This window comes from Epinephelus lanceolatus, chromosome 10 (assembly GCF_041903045.1).
Source record: "Epinephelus lanceolatus isolate andai-2023 chromosome 10, ASM4190304v1, whole genome shotgun sequence".
Lineage (NCBI taxonomy): Eukaryota > Metazoa > Chordata > Actinopteri > Perciformes > Serranidae > Epinephelus > Epinephelus lanceolatus.
The window spans coordinates 36,549,088-36,573,042 of record NC_135743.1 but is presented as its reverse complement, the minus strand read 5'-3'; the positions used below and the strand labels follow the sequence as shown (position 1 = coordinate 36,573,042).

General features: G+C 41.4%; 1 protein-coding gene across 1 annotated transcript in view; it reads left to right on the top strand.

Annotated features, from left to right (window-relative positions):
* Positions 1 to 297: 297 nt before the first annotated feature.
* Positions 298 to 23,955, top strand: part of LOC117265316 (E3 ubiquitin-protein ligase RNF19A-like) — a 32,163-nt gene continuing 8,505 nt past the window's right edge. The window contains exons 1-4 of the mRNA XM_033639741.2: positions 298 to 503; positions 15,847 to 16,848; positions 23,137 to 23,345; positions 23,693 to 23,837. Coding sequence (XP_033495632.1) covers positions 16,130 to 16,848; positions 23,137 to 23,345; positions 23,693 to 23,837 — 1,073 coding nt within the window. The 5' untranslated portion in view covers positions 298 to 503; positions 15,847 to 16,129. The remainder of the gene's footprint in view (positions 504 to 15,846; positions 16,849 to 23,136; positions 23,346 to 23,692; positions 23,838 to 23,955) is intronic.

Genomic DNA, 23,955 nt, shown 5'->3' with positions numbered 1-23,955 from the left:
TGTATAGGAAAGATATAGGAAAAGATTGTTTGGGAAGAGTATAGAAGTGATACTCTTCAGTTTTATTATATATTATTAATAATAATAACGTTATCATCAATATTAATATCAATGTTAATTCTATGTACAGATGACATATCAGCTCTCTTGTAAAAATGTTACAGCAGCCAAGGTGTGCGGCTGAACCACAGTGCTGAGCCTCCACAGTAGAATCCTTAGGCCTGGGAAACTTTGCTCAAATCTCGCGATGCGATTTGAATTTCCGAGCTATAACGAGAACGGTGAACAACAGAGGGAGCTCTGTAGGAGCTGTTGTCGTTCGAAACGGAACGGATAGGTGGGACCGAAGACAGAGGAAAATAAGTGCTAGTAGCAGTGGGGAAGTAATTCACAGCACTGCACCGGGACCACTGATTAATTGATTTGAAATCGTTTTTGGAAGGCAGGACGTCTCCCTTCGTCTTCGTTACTGTCTGCGGAACAAGTGTCACTAGCAACAGACGGTATGTTCTCATCGTTTCTAGCTAACCTTGCTAGCCAGCTGCTAACGCTCGCTGTGTTTGGTAGTTAACGTTAGCTGGCTGGTATTCTGGTTATCGTCCGTAAGGCAAGCTGAGAGCCATGGAACAATTCTAGTGGCTCATAGTCATATATTGCTAACGTCATGTGCCCTATATTCTGTCTGGGCACGTGTACCAGATGGTGATAATTTGTGAGCTGACGTAAACTGACATTAAACACAATGAACTAATGTTATCCAGCTAACGTAGCAATCAACAGAGAAGCCGAAGACAAGGAACAGTACAAACGCAACGTCAAGTGCTGGCATTGTCATTACTTTAAAGACCACAACTGCTGCCTGGCAATAATGTCATATGATTGCTAGACTTAAGTTTTTAGTCCGTTAAAGACCCTGAGTTGTTTATAACCAACGTCAAGCAGCTACTGCAGCAGTGTGATCAACTTTGGCAGCAGGGCTGATTTGCTAATGACTGCCATGACAAGATCAATCTCAAAGCAGCAAGAAAAGAAGTTTTGATTTTGTATGAGGGTTTTGAAACGTTGTGTCTTTCACATGGTAAACTAAAGTGTAAGTGTGTAAGCATCTGTGTTAGTGGTAGGGTTGAGAAATGTCTCAGGTGGGTTGCTAGGTGTTTGATGCCTCTTCTTGATTTCTGTCGTGGAAAATTTAGAAAATTAGAGTCTGCTTTGGCTTATTTTATTCTTTTGTATCGTGGGGTTGTTAGGTGACCTTTGATGCCTCTTGTAATACCTACCAATCTAAGATAAAGATGGAGACCACCAATCAATGCAGATTAAAGCACATAAAATGCAAATATGGATCAGTGCCTATTGAAGTAATGAAGACTAGACATATTAGTAGTGATAATGATGTGAATTAGTAGCTGATAACATTATGTCTTAAGCAGGAGAAATGATGTTCCTTGAGTCAACCATGATCAGCATCATGATATATCTTACAAATAGGACTTGGATATTTGTATGCTAGAGACTCGTTTATACAACTGAAGCTGCAGCTCTTGTGTCATTAATCAGCCCATGCCCAAATCTGGAAGAAAAGTTAGAGTGCCCCTTATTCAGTATGCAGGTGAACTGTGTCATTGTAGTGAATCAATACACACGGTATAGCAGAGTGGAAATTGTGTCTTACTTCCCCAGCTGCCTCCTAGCGTAGTTGTTCTCTCTGACTTATCATCCTTAGCGTAAGAAAGACTGAGCACTCGGTCTGTATGTTGTGGCAAACTGCATTTTCCCCATCATTGCTGTTTAAAGGTGGTGGCTAGGCAGTATATAAAAAATTCAGAAGAATTATGCAGCCACAAGCTGTCATCGTTAGGGTTGTCGTTATTATGGGAACCACAGCTCAGTCCAGATACTGCTGGGCTATGTAGAGAACTGAGCCTGAATTTAATTAAAAAACAGCATAGTGCATTTCTCTTACAGTCAGGACAGGAGTGTAAAGTTACGTTATTTTTTAGCATCAGAGGCCTTTTCAATACATCTGTGTCTATACATTTTTAGTGCTGGGCTATGTAGCTGGCAATGCTATCACAATTCAATATTGAAAAATATAAATTAAGGGGACACTTTATTAAAGCTGTAGTAACAAGTACTGTTGTAACTGTGAAGTTCAGTAGGCAGTTCTTGGTCTTGTAAAGCCAATTGCCATAATGTAAATTGTTGGCTATGAAATATGCTCTGGTTTTTGGCCCAATTAAATGTTTTTTTTTGTTTTTGACAGTTTGACTATACAGCATTGCCCACTATTTGGCAGCTTATGTATTTCATTCATTATCACTTATTTGTGAAATGAATTTCCCCAAATCTTGTTTTCATTTTTAAAAACGACTGTAGTTGCATACAGCAACAACTGGTTCCTTAAACTTTACAGCACCTTGCAGCAGCAAAGTTCAGTCTTGGAGCGCTCTCTTGTCCTTAATTTCTTTTATAAGGACCTTTTGGATGCATCTTCTAGTTCTTGCCTATGTAGGTAGAACATTTTACAATAAACCAGTTTATGGTTGGACTATGTTATGACCATAATCTTACATGCTTACAGTGTATAATTTTGTCATTTTGATTGTCTATACTGTAATTTTATTATGTTGGTCTCGTTCTCTACACATCTAGCTATTTCATATCTGTCCAGCCAGGGAGAGAGATCTCCCCTCAGTCACTCTGCCTGAGGTTTCTTCAGGTCTTTCCTTGTTTAAGTTTCTTTTTGCGGGGGCCCCTTGACCATGAAATTATTCTGATGAGACCACATTTATTGTGTTTTATTAGTTATAGAGGCTGCCCTCCAGAGTCGTCAGTGTTTGGGTGTCAGAGACCTCCCCAGGCTTGGCAGCATGTTGTCCAGACCTGTGTGTTCTTCCAAAGAAAGGTCATTAGCCCAGCATGGCGACCTGGCCTATGTTCTCAGTGTGTTTGTCAGGACACGTGTGACCTCCCTCTCTTGCGTTATGGTAAACACAGCTGCAAGGCTAGGTGGTGGTGGCCTGGCTACATTAGGCTGCTGTCATTGATTCATGACGTGCATTAATGCATCTTGGATGATCAGGCCCGTATAAATTTTAGATGCATTTCAGAAAGATGGCGACTTGATCAGTTAGACATCTCCTAAGGCAACTGGTAGTTTGTCAAGTGTAAATATATAGATCTTCTCAAGCCACAAATTATAGGTCATCACTCTATGGACTGTTTACCAAGCCCTGCCCCCATTGGTGGTGTTGCTATACCTGTTAGGCTTTTGATTTTAGCACAGCACTAATCCAGTTTACAATGATAACAGAGGCAATTCATAGTAATAGTAGCTGTGAAACAATGGCTATTTGATTTCAGTCAGATGTAGCAAGTAGACTGAATCAGCTGTAGCTTGCTAGCCAAATAACGTTACCTCTGTGAGTAGTTGAATTAGTTGGAACTTTGATAGACTTGCTTCCAAGTGATTTGTTTGAAAATGATGTCAGTAAAATGGTCCTATATGACTTATAATGCTAATGATACCACCACAACTCTAATTAAATTGTAATTTCTCTCTAATATTTAAGTGGGGTTGTAAATGGTACTTATCCATAGTCAGTGTGTAGTGGTCGGCATATCCCCAGGCACAGAATGCAATGTGCTGCTGTGGATGAGGAACAGCAGCAAAATGTATTTTAGCCACCTAATAACAGTATCACCTAAGAATATCAACATCAGTTCAGTTAATATTTTCACTGCTTTACCTTGCCATCAGACAGCTTTCATTGGCTCTGCGTTTTATTGGCCATAGAACATCTGTATTCCTATGCAGTCTCCTTATGCAGTTCTTCTTCTGTATACTCTGGTTAGTAAAGGTATTCTCTCCTCTCCACTGTGAGAGACATTTTGTCACTGCTGTCAGAATCACTCATTTTTATTTTGTTGTATTTGTTGACTCCTGCAAACCACTGAAAGTCTGACTAAATGAGCTGATCTATGGCGTAATAAAGTGTGCAGCACAGTTGAGCTTATGTGTAGGACTACGGAAACTATGATGCATGTTTGGCATTTTAATCAGTGAAAACAATGGTCAGCTAAACTGAGAAGCTGCCACTGAAAAGTTTTTACTCTGCTCTTTGCTTACGATAGTTAGTGTCGTAGCTTCGGGAATCTATGCAGTTTGCCAAGCTCAATGTCTTAACTCAGCCACTCAAGGTGTGCACAAATAATTTTTCACACATGCACATTAATTTTCACTTACATATGCAGTGAAGTGGTTGCACTATAGAGCCAGTTGTCACGAAGAGCAGCGCTGCAACCAGGGTTGGAAATTAGCAGGGGAAGGCTGGTAAATTATGCAAGTGGCTGCTAGATTTGCTTCACTCACCAGCCAAAAAACAGTGCTTATCTATTGAGGAGTTGATTCAGGACTCCACCAGCCACAGTGACAGGTGGACACAAAAGTTAATTTCTAACCCTGGCTGCAACACATCAGCCTGAGGTGGACAAAAACACAGTAGAATTTGAAATTTGATCAGTATCATTTTAGTGCATACCAATCCATTAAAATATGCCCTGATTGGCTTGATACAGATCTATAGGATCTGTATGGGACATCTGTAAATGCAGAGTTTTATTACTGTAAAACATCTCGGTAGTAGGCTAGTCAGCCTGGCATGCTAAAGGTTAGCGGCTTACATTAGACCAGATAAAAACACTGTTCAGTTCATGCACTTCTGCTTATGCGTTTTTGGTTTTGAAAGGCAAAAAAATGACCCCACCCTAAGTCTCCCGCACACCAGGATATTGAGAAATCTAAGTTTGACAAGCCTGCCATGGCTATTTCTGTTTGACAAACTATGGTTGCTGTTCAGGGGAGAGGTATGAGAATGGTCATTTTCTGAAGAAATGTTTGACAAATTAGCTGTATGCGTGAACTCAGCCCGGCCACAATATATGTGTACAGCCTGTACACAGTGTCCCAGATTAACTGTTTGACTCACCGGCCAAAGGGACTGGTAGAAAAAGTCCACCGGCCAACCATATTTTTTCCAGCCACAATAATGAATTGCCTTTTTGTGTCACATGTACACTTGTGTCAGTGCATTTCTTTGAGATGATAAGTCAAGGTCTTATGTTGAATACAAGCTGATAGAAGAGACCAGAGCAAAATTTGAAACAAAATTATTTGAATATATTGATCAACAATGAATCAATAAGACCCCCTGGTTGGTTTATTACCAATAATAACCCACTGCCTCCGTGACTGTGCAGGTGTATTCTATTGAGCTCTCATTATGCTAGGAGGCAGAGCTCTCAGGATGGCTGGTAAATTTTCATTTACGATGGGGTCACCTGAATTTGTCAATTTGTGGAAAGAGCGGAAAACATAGTAAAAGCATTCAGGCAGTGTCCCACTGCAGATTCGTAACATGCCAAAGTAATAACTAAAGCTGTAGATGTCTGACTGTGGATATCTGAACATACTCCTATGTTACGTCATAGATAATACCGAATTAAAGCGTATAGTCAAAGTGCATGTGTGCCGCTACAATGTGTCTTCATGTGTGCATTTTACAGTAATCAGTCCATTGTGCCTGCTCAAATGAGCACAGGAATTTGTTCAGGAATTATCAACAGGTCAGAGTCTTATAATGGAGAACTGAATTACATAACTGACATTTGGGTTTTTTCTTATTGATAGTCTGCCAGAATTTGAATGCCTTGCCTGTAACAATAAGAATAATGGCCAATGAGCCATCTACAGTTGAATTATATGTAAAGTTAGGAAGAAAATCTGTAATTGAAAAGACAAAGAAAATTTTGAATTAAAAAAAAAATCAATAATTGAGGTCTTGACCAAAATAATTGTGATTATGTTTTTTGCTATAATGGAGCAGCTTTGCAATATATAGTTACCACTAATATAACCAGAGATACGGGGGGAAGGGGAAGGTCATGGTGGTATTTGGTATGACAAAAACTACCAGTTGACAGTTGTCTTACATTTGTGTGTTTGTGTTTTTTTTTGTGTCTTGGTCTCTTCGGTGTTACCAGGGGAAATACATCACGCACACTCCCAATTTACCAGTTCATTCCTTTCTGCTTCACACCCTCTCCCTGAGCTTTTAGCTCTCTCAGCTGAGCTGAAATGCCAGGATGCTTACCTCATTTCCTCCCCACTTGAGTGAAGTGTGGGAGGAAAGAGGGGAAGTCTGGGAGGAGGGGGGCAGCTGGAGACTGTACTGGCTTTGTTGGGGTTGGAAACTTTTCCTGTTCTTCTCCCTGTCGGCCTGCCTTGCCTCTCTTTGTACATTCAACAATGCCTTCCCTGTTCACTATGCTGTTGTGGTTGTTGTTTGCACTGTTTTTAATCCTTCATATCTTGTAGGGTCAGATTCAAAACAAAATGCATGACCAATAGGCCAATAGGCTTATATTTCTGTTCTGTTTTAACCACTGTATATTGCGTGTAATCCTTTGTCTCTGAATGTGTTCTGAACATATTAGTACAAGGTTAAACCTGTCATTTACATACAGCCACTGACCACACCCCCAGTATTCATCTTGCTCCACACTTTTGTGAAACAGGAGGGACACTGACTTTCATCCCACATCAGTCAATAGCGGCTGGGCTTGCCGGGCAGGAGGTTGCAGTATGTCTGTTCATGATGCAGTGGAAGCCTCACTAATGCATTGACTGTCCCCAGCCCCATAGAAGCCCAGGAATGTGCACAGAGGCAGCATTACACAGGAGACAGACAGGACAGGAATGCAGCTGGAGTGATACTGACTGGCCAAATACACTGGCTCAGCTGCTGCATGTTTCACTGTTCACATTTGTCTATGTGACTGTCTCATTCCTAGCCTGCCATCACTGTTGTGTCCCTGTCTCTGTCTGTACCTGTCTGTCCTCCAGTCCTTTTTTAAACCCATTGTGTATATGCCTGCATGTATCTCATCTCCTTTTGTGTCCATGTTGTGCTTTATTTATGCCTCTTATATATGCATTCCAATTATTTGTGCTGCTGCCAATCTCGGATCCCCACTGGCTATCGGTCTGATGACAATTCAGCCTCTGGGGGCAATGGCCAATATATCCAGGCCAGGAATTCCTCCTCCATGTGCCAGTCATTGTTTACTAATCTCTATAAACTGTTATCTGCATATGAATATGATTGCATTTCAGCGAATGCATTCTGCTTCTATTGCTCTCCACACAACCAGCATGTGATTGGTCAATACCACTTGGACAACAGACAGAAACCAGAATGCCTCTGGTACCAGAATCTTGTCCTGTCCTGTCTTGTCCAGCATTCGTTTGCAGATATCTTTTTATAGATTTATAATGCTGCTGCATGACCACCATGTCAGTAGTTGTTAGAGACCTCACAGTCTGTTTGTAGGTGGTTTCCTTTGGCCCACTCATGTGTAACCCCACACACACGCTACCTACCGCTTATAGAAACACAGCTCAGTAGTAAGTCTCCACTGGCTAAGTTTAGACCTAGTAGAATAGAAGGTCTAATTATCAACTGAGTGGAATGACGGGCATTCTCCTGCACTGCTGAGTCACCCAGGGTGGTCCTCCCTGCTGTTAGGCTACCAAGGTGCTGATTTACCTTCCTTGGTCTAGGAAAAGACATGACTTGGATATGAAGGGGTTTGCCCTTTGTAAATTCCCTTTGGTTTTGAGTTGGCCTGACCAGGCTTATGTTTAACCAGCGTGTCAACATGGTTGGAGCTCAGCTGGAGCTTAAAAAGGTCTCCTTACATTGTGTACTTGGTTTGTTCTATTTGTGTTTGTAGGTTATTGAATATAAAAATGTATAAATATGTGTTTTCATGTTGAGAGGACCACTTCACTTTTTGCGACTCTTTCACTCTTGTTGGTGTAGAAACAATCACAGAGAAGACAGATTGCTGTAGTGATGTGTTTGCTCAAGTAAATGCTATAGCTACACACATCTTTTTAATACATTTATAGTGGGTTATTCTACTGTCAGGAGTTCATAGGATATTAAAAAAAAATCTATATATTATGGGGCGTCGGTGGCTTAGTGGTAGAGCAAGCGCCCCATGTACAAGGCTGTTGCTGCAGTGGCCCGGGTTTGAATCCAGCCTGTGGCCCTTTGCTGCATGTCATCCCCCCTCTCTCTCTCCCCCCTTCACATTTACCTGTCCTGTCCATTAAAGGCAAAATGGCCCAAAAATATCTTAAAAAAAAAAGTCATCACACTAGGAGGGTCAGAATTCTCGATTTGGTTTTTATTTTTACAGCACTGATGGTTGTGCTATTGTTTGACTATTAATTAATTAATTAATTAATTAAGTATCAAACTAAGTGTGGATTTGTATGGATCAACAGGTATTTGGTTTTATGCCCTGACAACTGTTATTTACGTTTACAAATTCTTTTATATGCCTCCATATATCTTTTCTGAGAGCCTGAGCCTCTCCCAGCCGTTAACAGACTGTTATGCTAACCGGCTAGATAGCAAGCTGTACCCAGCATGCCGTTCAGTGGCATAATTTTGTAAATGTACAATTATTGGTGTTATAAATTGTTTTTGTGTCACACATTGTTGTGTGCCAAAGTGTTTTGCCTTGTTTGGAAGTTAGCTGTTGGTCTGTTCCAACCATAGCGCTCCCCGCCGAGAACTCTGTAAAAGGTTGCAGCAAGTGTTTCAACTATGGGCCAGTGTGACAGCATATGAAAAATTAATATCATCATATCAGCACTAAGTCAGACCACGTTTTCCATAATGAATGACATTAAATTGATAACTCATTTACAGGTTTTCAAATGGCAATATGTTATGTTATTAAACCCTTCTTAAAACTTTTGAATGCTATCTTAATTGTTTGATTTGTAGCTTGGATCACACGTACAGTTGCTTGCAGCTTTATCTCTTTTAATTTGACCTTGTGCTGAATATTTTATATATTCATGTAGGTGAATAGAGAGATATTTATTATGGGAAACCATGAATCCTCTAAGACAGGAAATCTGTGTTGCGTTAAAAAATTGAGTGTACCATGGTTCCCAGCGTGTGTTTAATGAGAGTTGTACTCTCCCAGGCTGCAGCAGGTCAGCTAAGGTCAGTACTGGATCTGTACTCTCTCTGGAATGCCCACTGAACTCTGTCCCCAAGGAAAATTCTGGCACGTCAACCGTCATCATCATCTTTCTGCTTTCTCAGTTTGTTCTTGTGAACGCAGAAATTCTCACTGCCCTCTTATTGACATTTTTCTATATTGGCCATTTGTGCTGTACCCAGGTCCTATCAATGACTGTATGTCAGCATGGACAGCATGATCTGACGACATGACAACATCATCTCAATTGCCCCCTGATGGCTGGCTGCAGTATATGTCATAAATCCTGCCCCCTCCATGTTAGCGAATAGGACATGGGCCAAACTAAAAGATCACATCAAATAAATTTTTCCCAAAGACGGTATCTGTTGTTTATTTTCTTATCACACTGCTGTGTGTATAAGATGGCAGCACCCTATGTGGGATATTTGGGCTTTTTTTTCATACAATGGGAGGAATTGGAGATGCATTTTCCATCTTTACATACAGTCTTTACATACAGTCTCTACTATGTCAGAAACTGTATTTTAAGAGTATTGAGAGCCTTTTTCTAATTGAGCTGTGTGGTCATTGCATTGCCCAGACTATCTGTCTATCAGTGACACCTCTGCATGTCTCACTGCACATGCTTTATTTGAAACGAGTAAAGATGCTATCAAATTTAATGCTGAGCAATTTGATATTTTTGCTTTTGCATATAAGAGGCTCTGTGTGTCTCTGTTGTTAATATGGTGTTCTTGTGGAAGTACCATCACTAAACTGTATATGGTGGTAACCTTTCACTGTTTTGAAAGCTGTTGTTATGTTGTCCTTAAGTAGATCTTCATGGCTGGCAAATAGCCTGATAATAAAATGAAGAATTTGCGGCTATAAATACGGGTTACATTCACAGTGGCAGTGAAAGACAGTTAACAGAGGGCTTTTTTACAGGGCAGTTATGATCTCACCTAGACCTCAAATGAGATCAAGAACTTGACTGTTTTTCCACAACACAAATGTTTTCCCCATAAAACCTCATGTGGTTCTCAGTAATCGGTTTTGGACAGTTGTTTACAACAGCCAAGGACAGATTGTCAAATGTGGGTGCTTTGTCTTGTGTTGAGTTGTAAACAAACTCCTTATTGATATTTGGGTGGGTGTCGGTAAGAGAAGTGGGCCTAGAGGGTGTGTGTTACACACTTTGCTTACTGTCTGTATGTACATGTTCACATGCGTATTTTACTGTGTGCAAGCTGGTGAATAGCAGATGTTGTTTATCCTCAGAAGCTAGGCTTGATTTCTAGCTACAGGGTTTGACTTTATTTTCATATTTTTTTTTAACATGATAATATTATTTTCTTTATATATTTCTTTTCAGTGTGTATAATGTGTTTAGATTAAAGACAGTATTATTTAGTGAAGTGATTCAACCTTTAAAGCCTTTGTTTGTCTCTTTTTTCACACTGTGGCTCAGCATTGAGCCTCAGTTGGAGGGTATGTGAGTGGAAACACATCAAACATGCTGACGCACATTTCTCAGCATCATCCAGATGTGCTAATCACCAGGATGAGGAAAAAGCAGCTTGTGTTTTTTATTTTCAGTTTCATAGATTAAGAGATGCTCTTTGGTTTTACAGCCTATTGTGACCTTTTGGGAAGGTGTTTTTAAGTGTTCATTGTACAATTTAGGACAAAATGTTTTATTTATTTTTTTACAATGAAATTAGTTTTCCTTGACTATACCAGTGAACAAAATACAACCTCCCCAGCTGGAGGATTTTGTCTGTCTTTGACACTTGCACTACTGTCTGTTCAGAATAAATGAAACCTAACCTTCAACTAAAATGTGACCTCTGTGTACTGTTAAATCCCTAACATTGCTGTTTTATCACCTGGTGTCAGTCTGTTCCATGCAGAGGTCCAAATAAAATGTATAAATACAGAATGATGATCTCAGCATTAACATTGCTCAAATCTCTCAAAACACTTACAATGAAAGCTGAGCCCAAGCCTTCCCTTTAGAGCTCCTCAAAGTGTTTGTTTGTAAGCCCTGAAAGTATGTTATTTTGTCCTTTGCTCACAGCTTTGTAAGTGAGCCAATACTTATGAGTGACAACACGCAATCTCTTGTTTAAGAGGTCTAAGGAATGTTAACTTATTGGGAGTACTCAGTTTTCTTTACATTGTCCTTCTGTCCATTCCTCCTTTTCTTTTTAATGGTTTTGCTGGCTTCTCCTTTAGAAACGTCACTTAATCTATGAGGAGAAATGCACTGAAGCTGTGTGGAAAGCTGCCAAAACAGGGGATTCTGTTCTGGGAGAGCTAACAATTCCTCATAGTTCCTTCAGCATCTTTTTCCCATTTCCCTCTCCCTCCATCACTGTTCATCTCTCCAAATAGGTTTTTGCATTATTTTTTATGTCTCGCTCCCACATTTTTCTTGTTTTCCCTGTTCTTTCCCTTTGCTTTATTTCTTTTTCCTCTCCTGCCTTTCTCTGCCCTCACTCTTTCTGCCTCTCTCTGAGTTTTCTCCCCCAGTTTCAGACACCCTGGGCAGATTTGGATTGTGTTAATGTACTTAAATCGGCACACTCCATGAGAAAAGCCTTTACTGCTGACCATAGCCTGCAGCCAGAGCTGACATAGGTGTTTCATTTTGTGAGTGGGACCTGGCCAGGGCCTTCAGATGAGACAGCTGGGCTAGTCTACCTGCATCATCAGTCCTCTCATCACACACACGAACACACAGCTATCTGCTCTGCAGTGATAAGCCCGGACAGTCACTCCTTGGCTGATTTAGATGCGGTGGTAGCCTTGGGACAGACATCAAGGTCATGATAAAGCACCTGACCTGCAATCATCTTTTCATGGTTGAATGAAAACTATTAGCCTTTCACACTCTGTTTACTACACGCTGTACCCCTATAGCTCACTCACAGTACAATACACTCGACAGCAGTGCTACTGGACTGCAGCCGTGTTTGTAGATGAATGGAAAAAGCTGAAGGGGTTTTCCACTAGATTTTTGTAATGATCTTTTGCTGTTCTTTTCCTTTCTGTTTTTTGTATCTGCGAAAAAATTCAACAACTATGACAAGCTATGACTTTTCTGTAAAACGTTCATTCTTTAAAGCCCACTGTATCTGTTACTGTGTGCAGACTTTTAACAACTGTACTAACTATGACGTGTATGGGAGAATAAGTGTTTACATGTATGTTACAGCATCACAAGAAATGTGTGAAACATTAAGTCTGCTGTGTGTGTATGGTGACATCATTCATGATTCCCATGCCTCCTTCCATATGTTCAGGAGACACAAAGACCAGCCCTACACACCACATCGGAGTTTTCTCGGTCAGAGTTTTCAGACCTCGCTCAAAGCAGGCGGAGTCAGAGCTGTGATACAAGGAGGAGGAATACTGTCTCTCTGGGCTGTGTCTGTGACTGAGAAAGAGAGAGGGTGGGTGGGGTGGTGGGGGGAGGGGGGTTGTGGGCAAAAAGAGCAGCATGTGTTTCAGAAAAGCATAGAAGTGCATTGCTGGTAGTGTTAGTGGTTTGGTTGCAGCTGTAGAGGTGCTGTGCTCTGTTCTGCTTTTGATCTTCTGGTGTAGCGGTGCAGATTGACAGATTATTGAGGTTGTTTTACTGCAATTTCAGTAAGTGCTTATAAAGTATGCACGTGTACAGTATGTGTGAGAGAGCAGTCTGTGCAGGCCCCTCCAGCTTATGTGGGTAGATTATGGGTGTGTGTGTGTCCCTTGGCACCACTCTGTGTGTGTTTCCACAGCATGGTTCATTGCCAAGGTGTAACCAAAGACACAGATAAACACACACATACGCATTCAGGGATGGACACCCAGCGAGCAAGCTGGACCTCAGTAGCAACACTCCTAAAATAACAGACATTCTTTCTCCACCTCCCTCATCACCACTCCCAGAAACACAAAGCACAACACAGATGTAGAATCACAGAGAGTACAGTCAGCGGTGAAGCAAACTATGGTGCAAACCTATGGTTTATTCTTGTCAACCATCCATAGAACAGTGTATCTGTCAAGGTTATGCTGGTTTTCTGTCTTGTTCTCTGGCTTGGATGCAGATGATCTTCCTCAGATGTTGTCTGCTTTCTAGCAGACAAATTTCTCAGAGCAAATCTCATGAAGTGGGCTGTCCAGGACACTGACTTTTATTTCTCCACAAATGGACTTTTCACTATTTATTCAATCTATAGCGATGAAGCATGCAATGACATAGTTTCACATAAACATAGTTTCTTGAAAGCCTTTTCAGTTCAGAAGATGGCTGATCAATAAATTACAGTATATGATAAAGTGTGTGTCAGAATAACAGATTTTTGAGAAGGCTCAGTTGATTAAAGCTATGTGAACTGACCTGATGAAGATGCAGATACATGACTGCAATGCAGTCAGTAATGTCTGTAGTTCAACTGTAGAATAACCCTGCTACAATACATGATTTGTTCTTACATTTTCAGCAGTAGATGCATCAAGTATACTTATTATATTGAAACATAACAATAACCCAAACCTCCAAAATGTGGTACTGGTTTGAGGTGTACTTCTTTTGCCTCTACAGCTGTGCACTATTTAAGTTTACAGTCTCCCTCTGTCTCCGTCTCTTTGGCTCTTTGTTTCTCTCACCCTCTCAAATGTGTGAAATTCTCAAGTGGACAGAACAGTCATCAGATTGGCTCAGAAGCCATCTGTCCTGATTTTCTCATTTTGTGGAGTGACTAGACACACAAGCATGCTCACACATGGAGAGTACAGTGAAGTAACTATGTTTTGTCATACAGGAAATTGTGAAATTAACAGATCTAACAAGCGAAGTTCCGTCAAAATTCAGATGCAAGATCTTCTGCTGTTTTGACCTGTGTTTAGCCTTACAATAATGCTTTGCTCCCTGTAGGGCTAGATTATATGATTTTAAGATATTGCAGGTTTATATTTATTTTTGCTGTAGAGCTTTATTTGCTTTGGCTGTAATTTTGAAACCATTGTGTTTGACATTTAACATAGTATTTCTGTTTTGCTCTGGTGATTCATTTCAGGCTGTCACCATGTAGTTTTATTTATGTCCCCTAGATATCCTTATGTCACAAGGAAAATTCAAGTAATAGAAATGTTGTTTGTTTTTAGACTGGTTGCCATTAAACTTAATATGATCCACTTATGCAACTGCCCTTGTAATTGTGATCTACAGTAGTTGCTGTCTGAATTCCTACTGCTTCAGAAACCGGTCTACCGAGGCAAAGCCTCGCTCTACTCAGCTGTGCATTATCTCACACTTCTGCTTGTTTGCCTATATCAGCAGATGACGGTCTGGGCCCAGGCCTTGTCACTGTTGATCTTACAGACACATCAGAGCGCTGTCTATCTGCGTCAATACTGTTCAAGGATGTCAACCTCCTGTCCTCACCTCTCAGTTCTGTGACTGACGCACTGATCAGCTATGCAAACCCGCATTCTGCCAAATGTGATGCTGGCAGAGCAAAATGCAGAGAACTGTAAAAGATGTAGGAATAGTGCAGTGTTTTCTGAATAAGTACTGGCGTGTTGGAAGGCCTCGCTTAGGGAATTAAATACATGTCAAAAGCAGTCCACTGACATTAATGTGCCATTGTAGTTAATTCAGATTTTACATTTTAAACATCTACTTACAGGATGATGTTTATTTCTGAGGACAGTTTTTTTTTTTTTTTTATCAAACCACAGTTAAAGTGAGGCTTTACAAAATGCTCTCAATTACCTTTACTCCCAAATTAATTTTCATTTACAGTACTAATGTCACTGAACACAAAGTATGCTGTCCTTCACATGGACTTCCTAGACCATCATGAGAGAATGTTAGTCATATTTGTATAGAGAGAAAAGACTGCATACTTTGTGTTCATATAAAGGTCTTTGTCAGTTGCACAAGTGGATATAAAGGATATAAGGGTGTTTGTCAGTGGATGGAAATGGCTCAGTTGAATCATGACCCAAGTATTGGTCATATATGTTGGTGATGATAACAGACTAGACTTGCTGCTCATTAGTTTAATGTGATGTTGAGAATCAAATTGAAAACATTATCTTAAGTAGGAGATTTGTGACATTTTATGAGTCATACTGTCCTCCAGCATAGATAATATACATGTATATTAAAGGGACACAACTAGTAGTGCTATGGAGTAATGTGTCTACAAGGAAATCCCTGTTTGTACATTGTGCACATGGATGCACGAGTGCAAGCCGCCGTGCAGTCTTGCCAGAAGTTTGCTGCTATTCTACTGATTGACGGTTTGTGGGGCTTCCTCTAAAGATAGGAAGCAAGGTGCCAGCAAAGGCAGGGATGAAGAAAACTGCAAACTTGTAAATATGAATGTTTCAAATTGAAATGATGGTTTCAGGTTCATATTTTTAAAATAATCTGTTTTCACAAATATTATATGAAAATGCATTTCGCATGGCTTAGAAAGCCATGTGGAGTGGAATATAAATAATGTTCCATGTCTTTCAGAACTGCAGGATGTGTTTTGATTTATTGTCTTTTTTTTAGTTTTTACACTTTTATGTATTGCTGTTAGCTTTTAAGAATGTGTCAGAAAGAAAAATCACTTTGTATTTCTGTTTCACTGCATTCACACTGTGACTTTGTAGGTACTGAAATTGAATATTAACATTAAAATCTCTCCTTTCCTCTGGTCCCTCCTCCTACTCTTTTTTCTCTCCTCCCCTCTTGTTTCTTTTCCCACTATTTTCTTCTTTTGCTCTCCTCAGGTTCTGTTGCATCATTTTTGCAGCAGGTGACCCCCACCCCTCCGCCAAAATCCGGCTATTAGATGTGACCACGAGGTTGATCAGGAGAAGCCACCATGTCTTAAACACAGACGGGCCCTCCGGAGCCCTGTCCCCCCACCCTGGACCACCCTCCCCCTCCCCCATCCACCACCTTACCCCTTCTCCCAGTCCCATCCCACTCCCAGACCTCCCTGCTCATGTGCGGGACAGGCTACCCGGCCCTGGCTCCCCACTGGCGCACCCCTCCCCTCCCTCTGTAGAGATGAGCCTGCAGAAGCACCAGCAGTTGGGTGGTGGTAGTGGTGGGGTGATGGGTTCTGACCGGGACCTGCAGTCCACTGCTTCCTCCATCTCTCTGCCCTCTGTGAAGAAGGCCCCCAAGAAGAGGCGCCTATCCCTGGCCTCTCTTTTCCGCCGACGAGGTCGGGAGCCCAAATCAGGGCGCCAAAGGTCCCGAGAGCTCCAACACCCTGGAACTGGAGGGCTTGGGGGGGTGGATGGCATCGCCAGCATCGAGAGCATCCACTCTGAGATGTGTAATGACAAGAACTCTGCCTTCTTCTCTGTGGCTGGGACCGGAGCTGCCTCTGTTGCTGCTGCTGCTGCTGCCTCCACCTCATCTGCCTCAGGGCCCTCTTCCTCTACCACCTCCTCCTCCTCCTCAAAGGTGGGGGGTGGAGTGGGAGGAGAGCTACTGGAGTGCCCGCTGTGCCTTCTGCGCCACTCCAGGGAGAGCTTCCCTGACATCATGACCTGTCACCACCGCTCCTGTATTGATTGCCTACGCCAGTACCTGCGCATTGAGATCTCAGAGTCGCGTGTCAACATCAGCTGCCCTGAGTGCTCAGAGCGCTTTAACCCACACGACATCCGCATGATCCTGGGTGACCGGGCGCTCATGGAGAAATATGAGGAGTTCATGCTGAGGAGGTGGCTTGTTGCTGACCCTGACTGCCGCTGGTGCCCTGCGCCCGACTGTGGGTAAGAAGTGAATTTAAATACACAATGAATGAACACAGCCACAATGACATACACTCTTATGCAGCTCACACTGATGATGTCATGTAAACCATGAACGACATACAGTGTTATCTGTAGAATGTGTCTTTCAGTAGATGTGTGCCCGTATGTGCAGGATGTCACAGGATGACCTTTTGAGGAAGTAGTTGAATGTGGTGTAGGAGATAGAGTGGGGTACTTGTTACAGTTGTTCCGATACCATTACCAGTATTGGAAGTGCATCCGATATTGCCTAAAATGCGTGATCAGATATTGGTGAGTACACAAGCCTATGCACCAATCCGATAACACATAATTGTCATATAAATAAAGTTGATTTGATTCGATTTTTTAATTGCTAAAATTTAAAGTAGTTTCGCACCTAGATAAAATGACACTTCCATAAATTCACTTCTTCACCACTCTGAAACAGTAACCTGCACAGTAAGTTGCACTGTGCAGCCAGTGACAACTACTTTTTAAGTTCTACAGACTCATCTGAAGTATGCTCTGTTAAAGTAATAAGAATTTCTCCTTACATATACTATTGCTTGTACTTGTTTTTATTGATTACTATATGACTGCAGTACTTGGAAGAACAGTTCTCTTGTTGCCTTTTAGCTATTTAAAGTTATGTTTCTGCTTGGTACAAACGTGCACCCCCCACAGCTTGAAGTGGGAGTTAAAAAGAACATTTGTTTTTTCCTTGAGTAAATTAAGATTAAAACTACTTCCTAACAACAACAAAAAAGAGGTAGTGATGGAGGAAGAGATGCACAGAAGGGGCGAGAAGGACTGAAAGGCTGAAACAGATATTTAATAGAATTCCTGTCTCCTCACTGACAGTTTAATGACAGCACACAATATACATGCATTGTGTATTACACCACAGAAACACCCATGGTACACCTACCTCTGTCAGACTCTGTACCACCAGTATTCTCTGTACCATGTCTGTGTCATTACCTGCCTTTCTATACCAACCGTGACAACAGGGTTGGTATTGTTTTCACATTATGAGTGTGTGTGCATGTGTGTCATCATGGCAAAATGTGGTCCTGGAGGAACCTATTTTAGCAAGAAGTGGCACAGAAGTGATCTTGAATAATTTGCCTGGTGTTTATGTCTGTCTGTCTGTCAGTTAACAGATTTTGTTAAAGCAATAGCATCACAACTGTGCAAGATGCAGTCACAAAACTTTACAAATGTGTTGTTGAGATCACAATAATGACGGTGTTCAAAGGTGGGTGCGGTTCAAGCAAGGGCATTGGGCCATCAGTGTGCATCTGTTGCTCTAGTTGTTGCGGTGTGTCCCGCACCGTTGACACTTGTCTTTCCTAGTTGGCTGTTATTGGCTAATTCAGAGTGTTAAATCGGAGTTGACCCTGGCAGAGTCTGTCAATGAGTGAAATCCCTCTGATTGGCAGTTCAGCTCAGTGGACAAGGAGGGAAATGGTAGTAGAGATAGCAAACAAACGGCTACAGTCAATATTACATGAGATGAAAACAAACTCGTTACATTAGGTAAGATAAGGTTTTTTTAGCCATTGAGCTCTTTAGCAGAAAATGTTCATAGTTACTTGTGTTGTTGTTCACCAATGCATGGTAAATATCACTTCCTCTTTCAACATTAATGTGTGTTGTTAATGTGCTAACTGGTTAACCAGTTTAAATCCATCCTGACAGTCTTTCGGTTTCCCTTTTTGAACGACGAATACAGATTACCGCCGCCTGCTGCTGTGGAGAGTTATTTTCTCTCACGCAGGTGCAGAACGCACATAATAGTTAGTCTTTGGCTGTAGTTTTTGCGGTGTTTTCAACTACAACTTTTTGACTGAGACACAGGTGACGAGAGCGAACTCAACAGTCGGCCTTCGTTGCCACTAGTTCTTTGATGTTGGTTTGGTGTGTCTGGGCTTAAACAGTAATCCAGTAGTGTTGGGCTGTTTTGCTGTCTAATCCCTTTCCTGAGTGATGGCTCGTTGGCTTGCTTCCACCCAGTCCCTCACACTGTCACTGCAGTGTGACTTTGTAGAGGCCCTACAGGGTCAAATGGTGACTTCAACTCACTGACAAATCAAATCAGCACCTCATTTATGTGGAGCTGAGTTGGCATCTGTCTAAAGTGCCCTAACTGCTGGCTCTTCATAACTCATAAAAGTAAAGAGGAGTCCACATTTCACATTTATTGAAAATTGATTGAACAAATGATGGGCTGCATAAGGTAGGTTTATGATTTTCTTTTTTTCAACAACAACATTGAGGCAGCAGAGAATGCTTATAGATGGCTCTGGCTGAAAAAGAGTGACGTCATTAGAATGCCACTTGAACACATGCCAATCAACTTCTGTTGGGTTGACTGAGGTTGTCTGAGGTTGTTGCAAAACCTGAAACACCCATTGATACAACACTGATAATGTGCCAGAATATGTGCATCCAAAGAGGTTCACAAGAATGCTGTAGGATGAAGTTTAAAACCATTGGAACCTTGTGGCCATGCCGTAAGCATCAAAGCATAAACTATTGAGATGTAAAGACAACCCTGAACCAGGGATGAAGATGCTTGAGGCAGACATATAACACATTGCTGCCTGAAAAGATTTACTTATTTGGGGTAATCACTGTCCTTTTGCAGACTGCCTTAATGAACTGGTTTCTATCAGGTTTAAAACTCTCCCTCTTTTTGTTTTCTCTCTTGTGCAGCCATTTCCTTTTCTTCCAGGAATTGTTTGAGGTCAGGTAGCTATAAAGCCCCCCCCCCCCCCCAATCCCAGCAGCTTTTCTTAAAGTACTGTTTGTACCTCTTTCAGAAGCCATAGTAACCTTGGACACTTGGCTGTACAACTGTATGTTTTGTTTTGTTTTTTGGGATGTCCTGTTTTGTAACCTTGACCAGAATAGTAGCAAATATATTTTAAGGGTGCAAGAACGTCAGAGGCATGACGTGCTTTTTGGCACATTAGTAGTCTTGCCACATTATCTTTTTTACTGTTTTCCCCTCTGCTGTCTTCAGCTAACAGTCCTTTCATTCTCAAGGGTCCTGACTCCAGGCCAACAGTCGGACCTCAGAAGGCATTTTACTTTTGTTAGGCATTGTGGCTGACGACTGGCTGCAGTCTTTGCAGCATGTCCACCACTGTTGCCATTAGCTCAGTGGCCATACTGCCAATTGAGTGTGTTGAATCGATGGTGGCAGTCAGTGAGATGGAGCTCAGCTTATTTTTCTCTTTTCTTTTCTTACAAGTTAAAGACCACAGGTTGACGATGCCAAAGAAAAGTAAAATGAAACCTTACAGTAGCAGTTGCAATGTATCAAACACATTCTTTTTTTGTATACAGATTACTAAAAAACCGTTTCCTTAAATAAAACAGACACTGAATGAATGAGTGTTTGAGGTCAGATGGCTGTTGACAATAATCGTAACATTGTACAGTGTTGAGCCAGTCTTAGATGGCACTAGTTCTTTAAGTTAATTGTTGTCTCATGTCCACATTTGTCAGACAGCAAAGGTGTATCTCTTGTACTAGGAGGCAAGATTTTATTATTTTGGGTGTGCTAACTGTCTTAAGTGATGGCCCTTCCATTTTATTTTTTTATTTTCTCTACACTGTCCTTTCTACTTGCTTGTTTCTTTTTCATGCATCTCAGAGGCTTTGGTCAACATTGTACAGTTTATTATGCAGTTATTTATGTGCATTAACTCAGAGGACTTTTCGATATGCATAGAAGGCACATTTGTACCAGACGCCTGTGGCCTCCTCCTGGAAACAATAGCTTCAGCCTTCAGTAATTTGGCCCACATAATCAGGTGCAGCTTGTACAGGGATCAGAGAGGTTCTGGTCCTGAGCCCACTCATCCAGCCAAACAAGTGAGTCCTAGCCAGGGTAAAAGATGTAAAAAGAAAGAAACTTTTTGATACATTGGTGTATTATTCTGACACTATTTAATAGAATATAGATTAATCACTGGTTATACAATTGTTTATTTTCTAACAGTTGAACTGTCACTGCCGGAGTCAGATACTAGCATATCTAAGTAGTACCTTGTTTTCCAAGCTCTCTGGTAGGAAGGATATGTAGTGTTGTCCTTTTATTGAAACGGGACACTGGTGTTACAGTTACCATGGTCTTCTCTTTCCCTAATATCTCTCCAGTCCTCTGCGGTCCCTAGTCTGCATAGTGTTTACTGCTGGTGGTTTACTGACAATGATTGTAAATAAGATTGACATGTCTCTGTGATTTCTTACTGTCTGTCTACATTGTGGACTCAGTACTTAACAGAGTAAGGTGATCCACAGCGGAGGAAGTCTCCCAGGCTCTTCATGACTTTGTGATTGAAACTTAATCTTAGGTCAGTCACAGAGGGACTGGGAGGCTTCTGCTATAGTCGGATGCAAGTACGTCACGCTATCCAGGGTTTCCCTCAGGAACGTGGCTTGCCAGTATTTTGCAGCTGTCATCTTTGAACAGATGGATTTTTCTTATTTTTGAACATTGTCTCCGTCAGCACTACGTGCTTTTGTCTCCTGTCTGTTGGCTGAAAGCATCACGCATCGCACCTCAACTTTCAATCTCTCAGAGATGTTAGGATTTCCTGTGCTGTGGTGTGTCATGTAGATACACATCTAATCGCAGAAGACACTGCAAGCTACTGGGGGAACCAGTGAGACTGGCAACAGCTGTAGATTCTACTCTAGGCTCTGCTTAAAACTGTAGTTGGTAACTTTTATACAAGTAACTTTTTGTCACATTTGTTGAAACTGTCATTGTATCCATTCAGTAGTGCGAGACGGATGATCTGTGAAAAAAATATTCCTCTGCCTCTTCTTAGTGCTTCAAATGGCATTTGGAAGAATCACCCGCACCAGAATGAAAACCAGTCATAACACAGCTGTCAGTCACCGCTCGTGAACTGCGATCAAACTGTCAAACTAGGCAGTGCTGATCAAATACATATCGATATTCTGTTACTGCATTGCCTTTTTCTTGCCTCAGTTATGTTCAGAAACATATTTCGGTGTACTTTTTAGCTGTGAAATTAAAAAGTTTGTTCAGACTGGTGGGCTGTTATTCGCTTTTTATATACTTTCTCCTTTTAACAGCTAACAGTACACTGAAATATGTTTTGTATGTTTTTGAGATGAGAAAAGGGCAATGCAGTAACAGAATCTTGATTCATATTTGATCTGTGCTGCTTGGTTGACAGTTTGACTTCAGTTCACGAGCAGTGATCGACATGATTGACAGCTGTGTAAGTGACTCCCTGGCTCTTATTGGTTGTTTCCATTCAGTCACCTCGGATTATTGTCAATACTATTACAAACACTATAAGGAGGAGGAGGAACATTTTTGTTTACACAAACTGTCTCATGTACTACTGTGTGGATGCAGTGACAGTTTTGGCAAATATGACAAAAAGTTATTTTCATAGAAGTTCACAACTGTAGCTTTAAAACAATTAAACTGATTAACTGATTAAAAAAACTGAAGTACATGAATTATAATTCTAAATTATTTTATAAATACAAACTCTTTCTTGTGAGATTAGTGGCAGCAGGGGCAAACAGCATCCACAGCAGAAGGATTAGGTTTTAGGAAAAGGGTGTTGCTTAAGTGAGAAGAGAATATATTTAAAGTGTGCTCCTTTGTCACCCTGTCATTATCAATTAAGGATGTAGTTTTCTCCACAGCACCAGTAGATTGGGAACCAAAAATCCGTTACAGGGTATTTTTACAAGGTCATAAATCAACATCTATGACAACACATTTTACTTTGGCATTTACCTGATGACACATACGGTCAACACGGTGATTGAGGATGGACAAAGCATCATTACTCATGTCGGGAGAACTCCGCTGGCTGGATCACAATGCTGATGGAAAGAGGGAGACAAAGTGGCTGTCTAGTTTGCCAATTTAGAAGCTCATTAATATAAGAAGATCGATTAAGGTGGTGTGTGTAAATGCTAACATAGGCCCCAGATACATCAGTGCAAGTGTTGAAAAAATTAAACACAGTTCTGCATCACCTCCTCTTAAATGTCAGCTGTCTTATTTTGCTGTCAGCTCCTCTATTTTACATGTAATTATATAAGCATCTTTGCGTCTAACTAGTGTTTTTACTATATTTATTCACTGCTGTTTCATTTGTACTTGCAGACTTTTTTTCCAGTGTCCTTGGTGCATTTAGACAAAACTCTTTCTGTGATGTTATGATGGGGTATTGGATCTTAACTTTGGCCTGATATGTTATGTTTGTCTCCTGCCAGATATGCAGTGATCGCTTTCGGGTGTGCCAGCTGTCCTAAGATCACGTGCGGCAGGGATGGCTGTGGCACAGAGTTCTGTTACCACTGTAAGCAGCTCTGGCATCCTAACCAGACCTGTGATGCGGCACGACAGCAGAGAGCTCAGAGCCTCCGCCTCAGGACGGTCCGCTCGTCCTCCCTAAGCTACAGCCAAGAGAGCGGAGCTGCAGGTTGGCTGCTCTTTACTTTTTCTGTATCTATCCTACTTGTGTCTGTCAAATCACTTACACATAGTTAAGCATAAGCATAGATTATATTCAGTAGATTACCGCAAGTGTAATGATGTTGCATAGTTCTTCCTCTAAGTGAGAGCTGGTTTGGGGAAATTGGGAAATTAACCGCTTGAGATCTAGAATTGTCTTTGACAAATTGTTTGTATGAAATGTTCTCTCTCTCCATGATGAAGTTTGACACGTTACCTAACCGACCATGACTAGTTTGATGTATGGCAGATGTGTCGGCGAACTATATTACGCACAATAAAATCTTATTCTCTTTGCATCCATCTGCCTTTTAGCTGATGACATTAAGCCATGTCCGCGCTGTGCTGCTTACATCATCAAGATGAACGACGGCAGCTGTAACCACATGACCTGCGCCGTCTGCGGCTGTGAGTTCTGCTGGCTCTGCATGAAGGAGATCTCAGACCTGCACTACCTGAGGTCAGTTTGCCCAACTGCACACACAGGTCTTCATAGACACAGACCCAGACCCATTTTAAGACATGTTAAGTGATTTTGATTCAGATAATGCTCAGGCCAATGAAAACTGTTACATTTG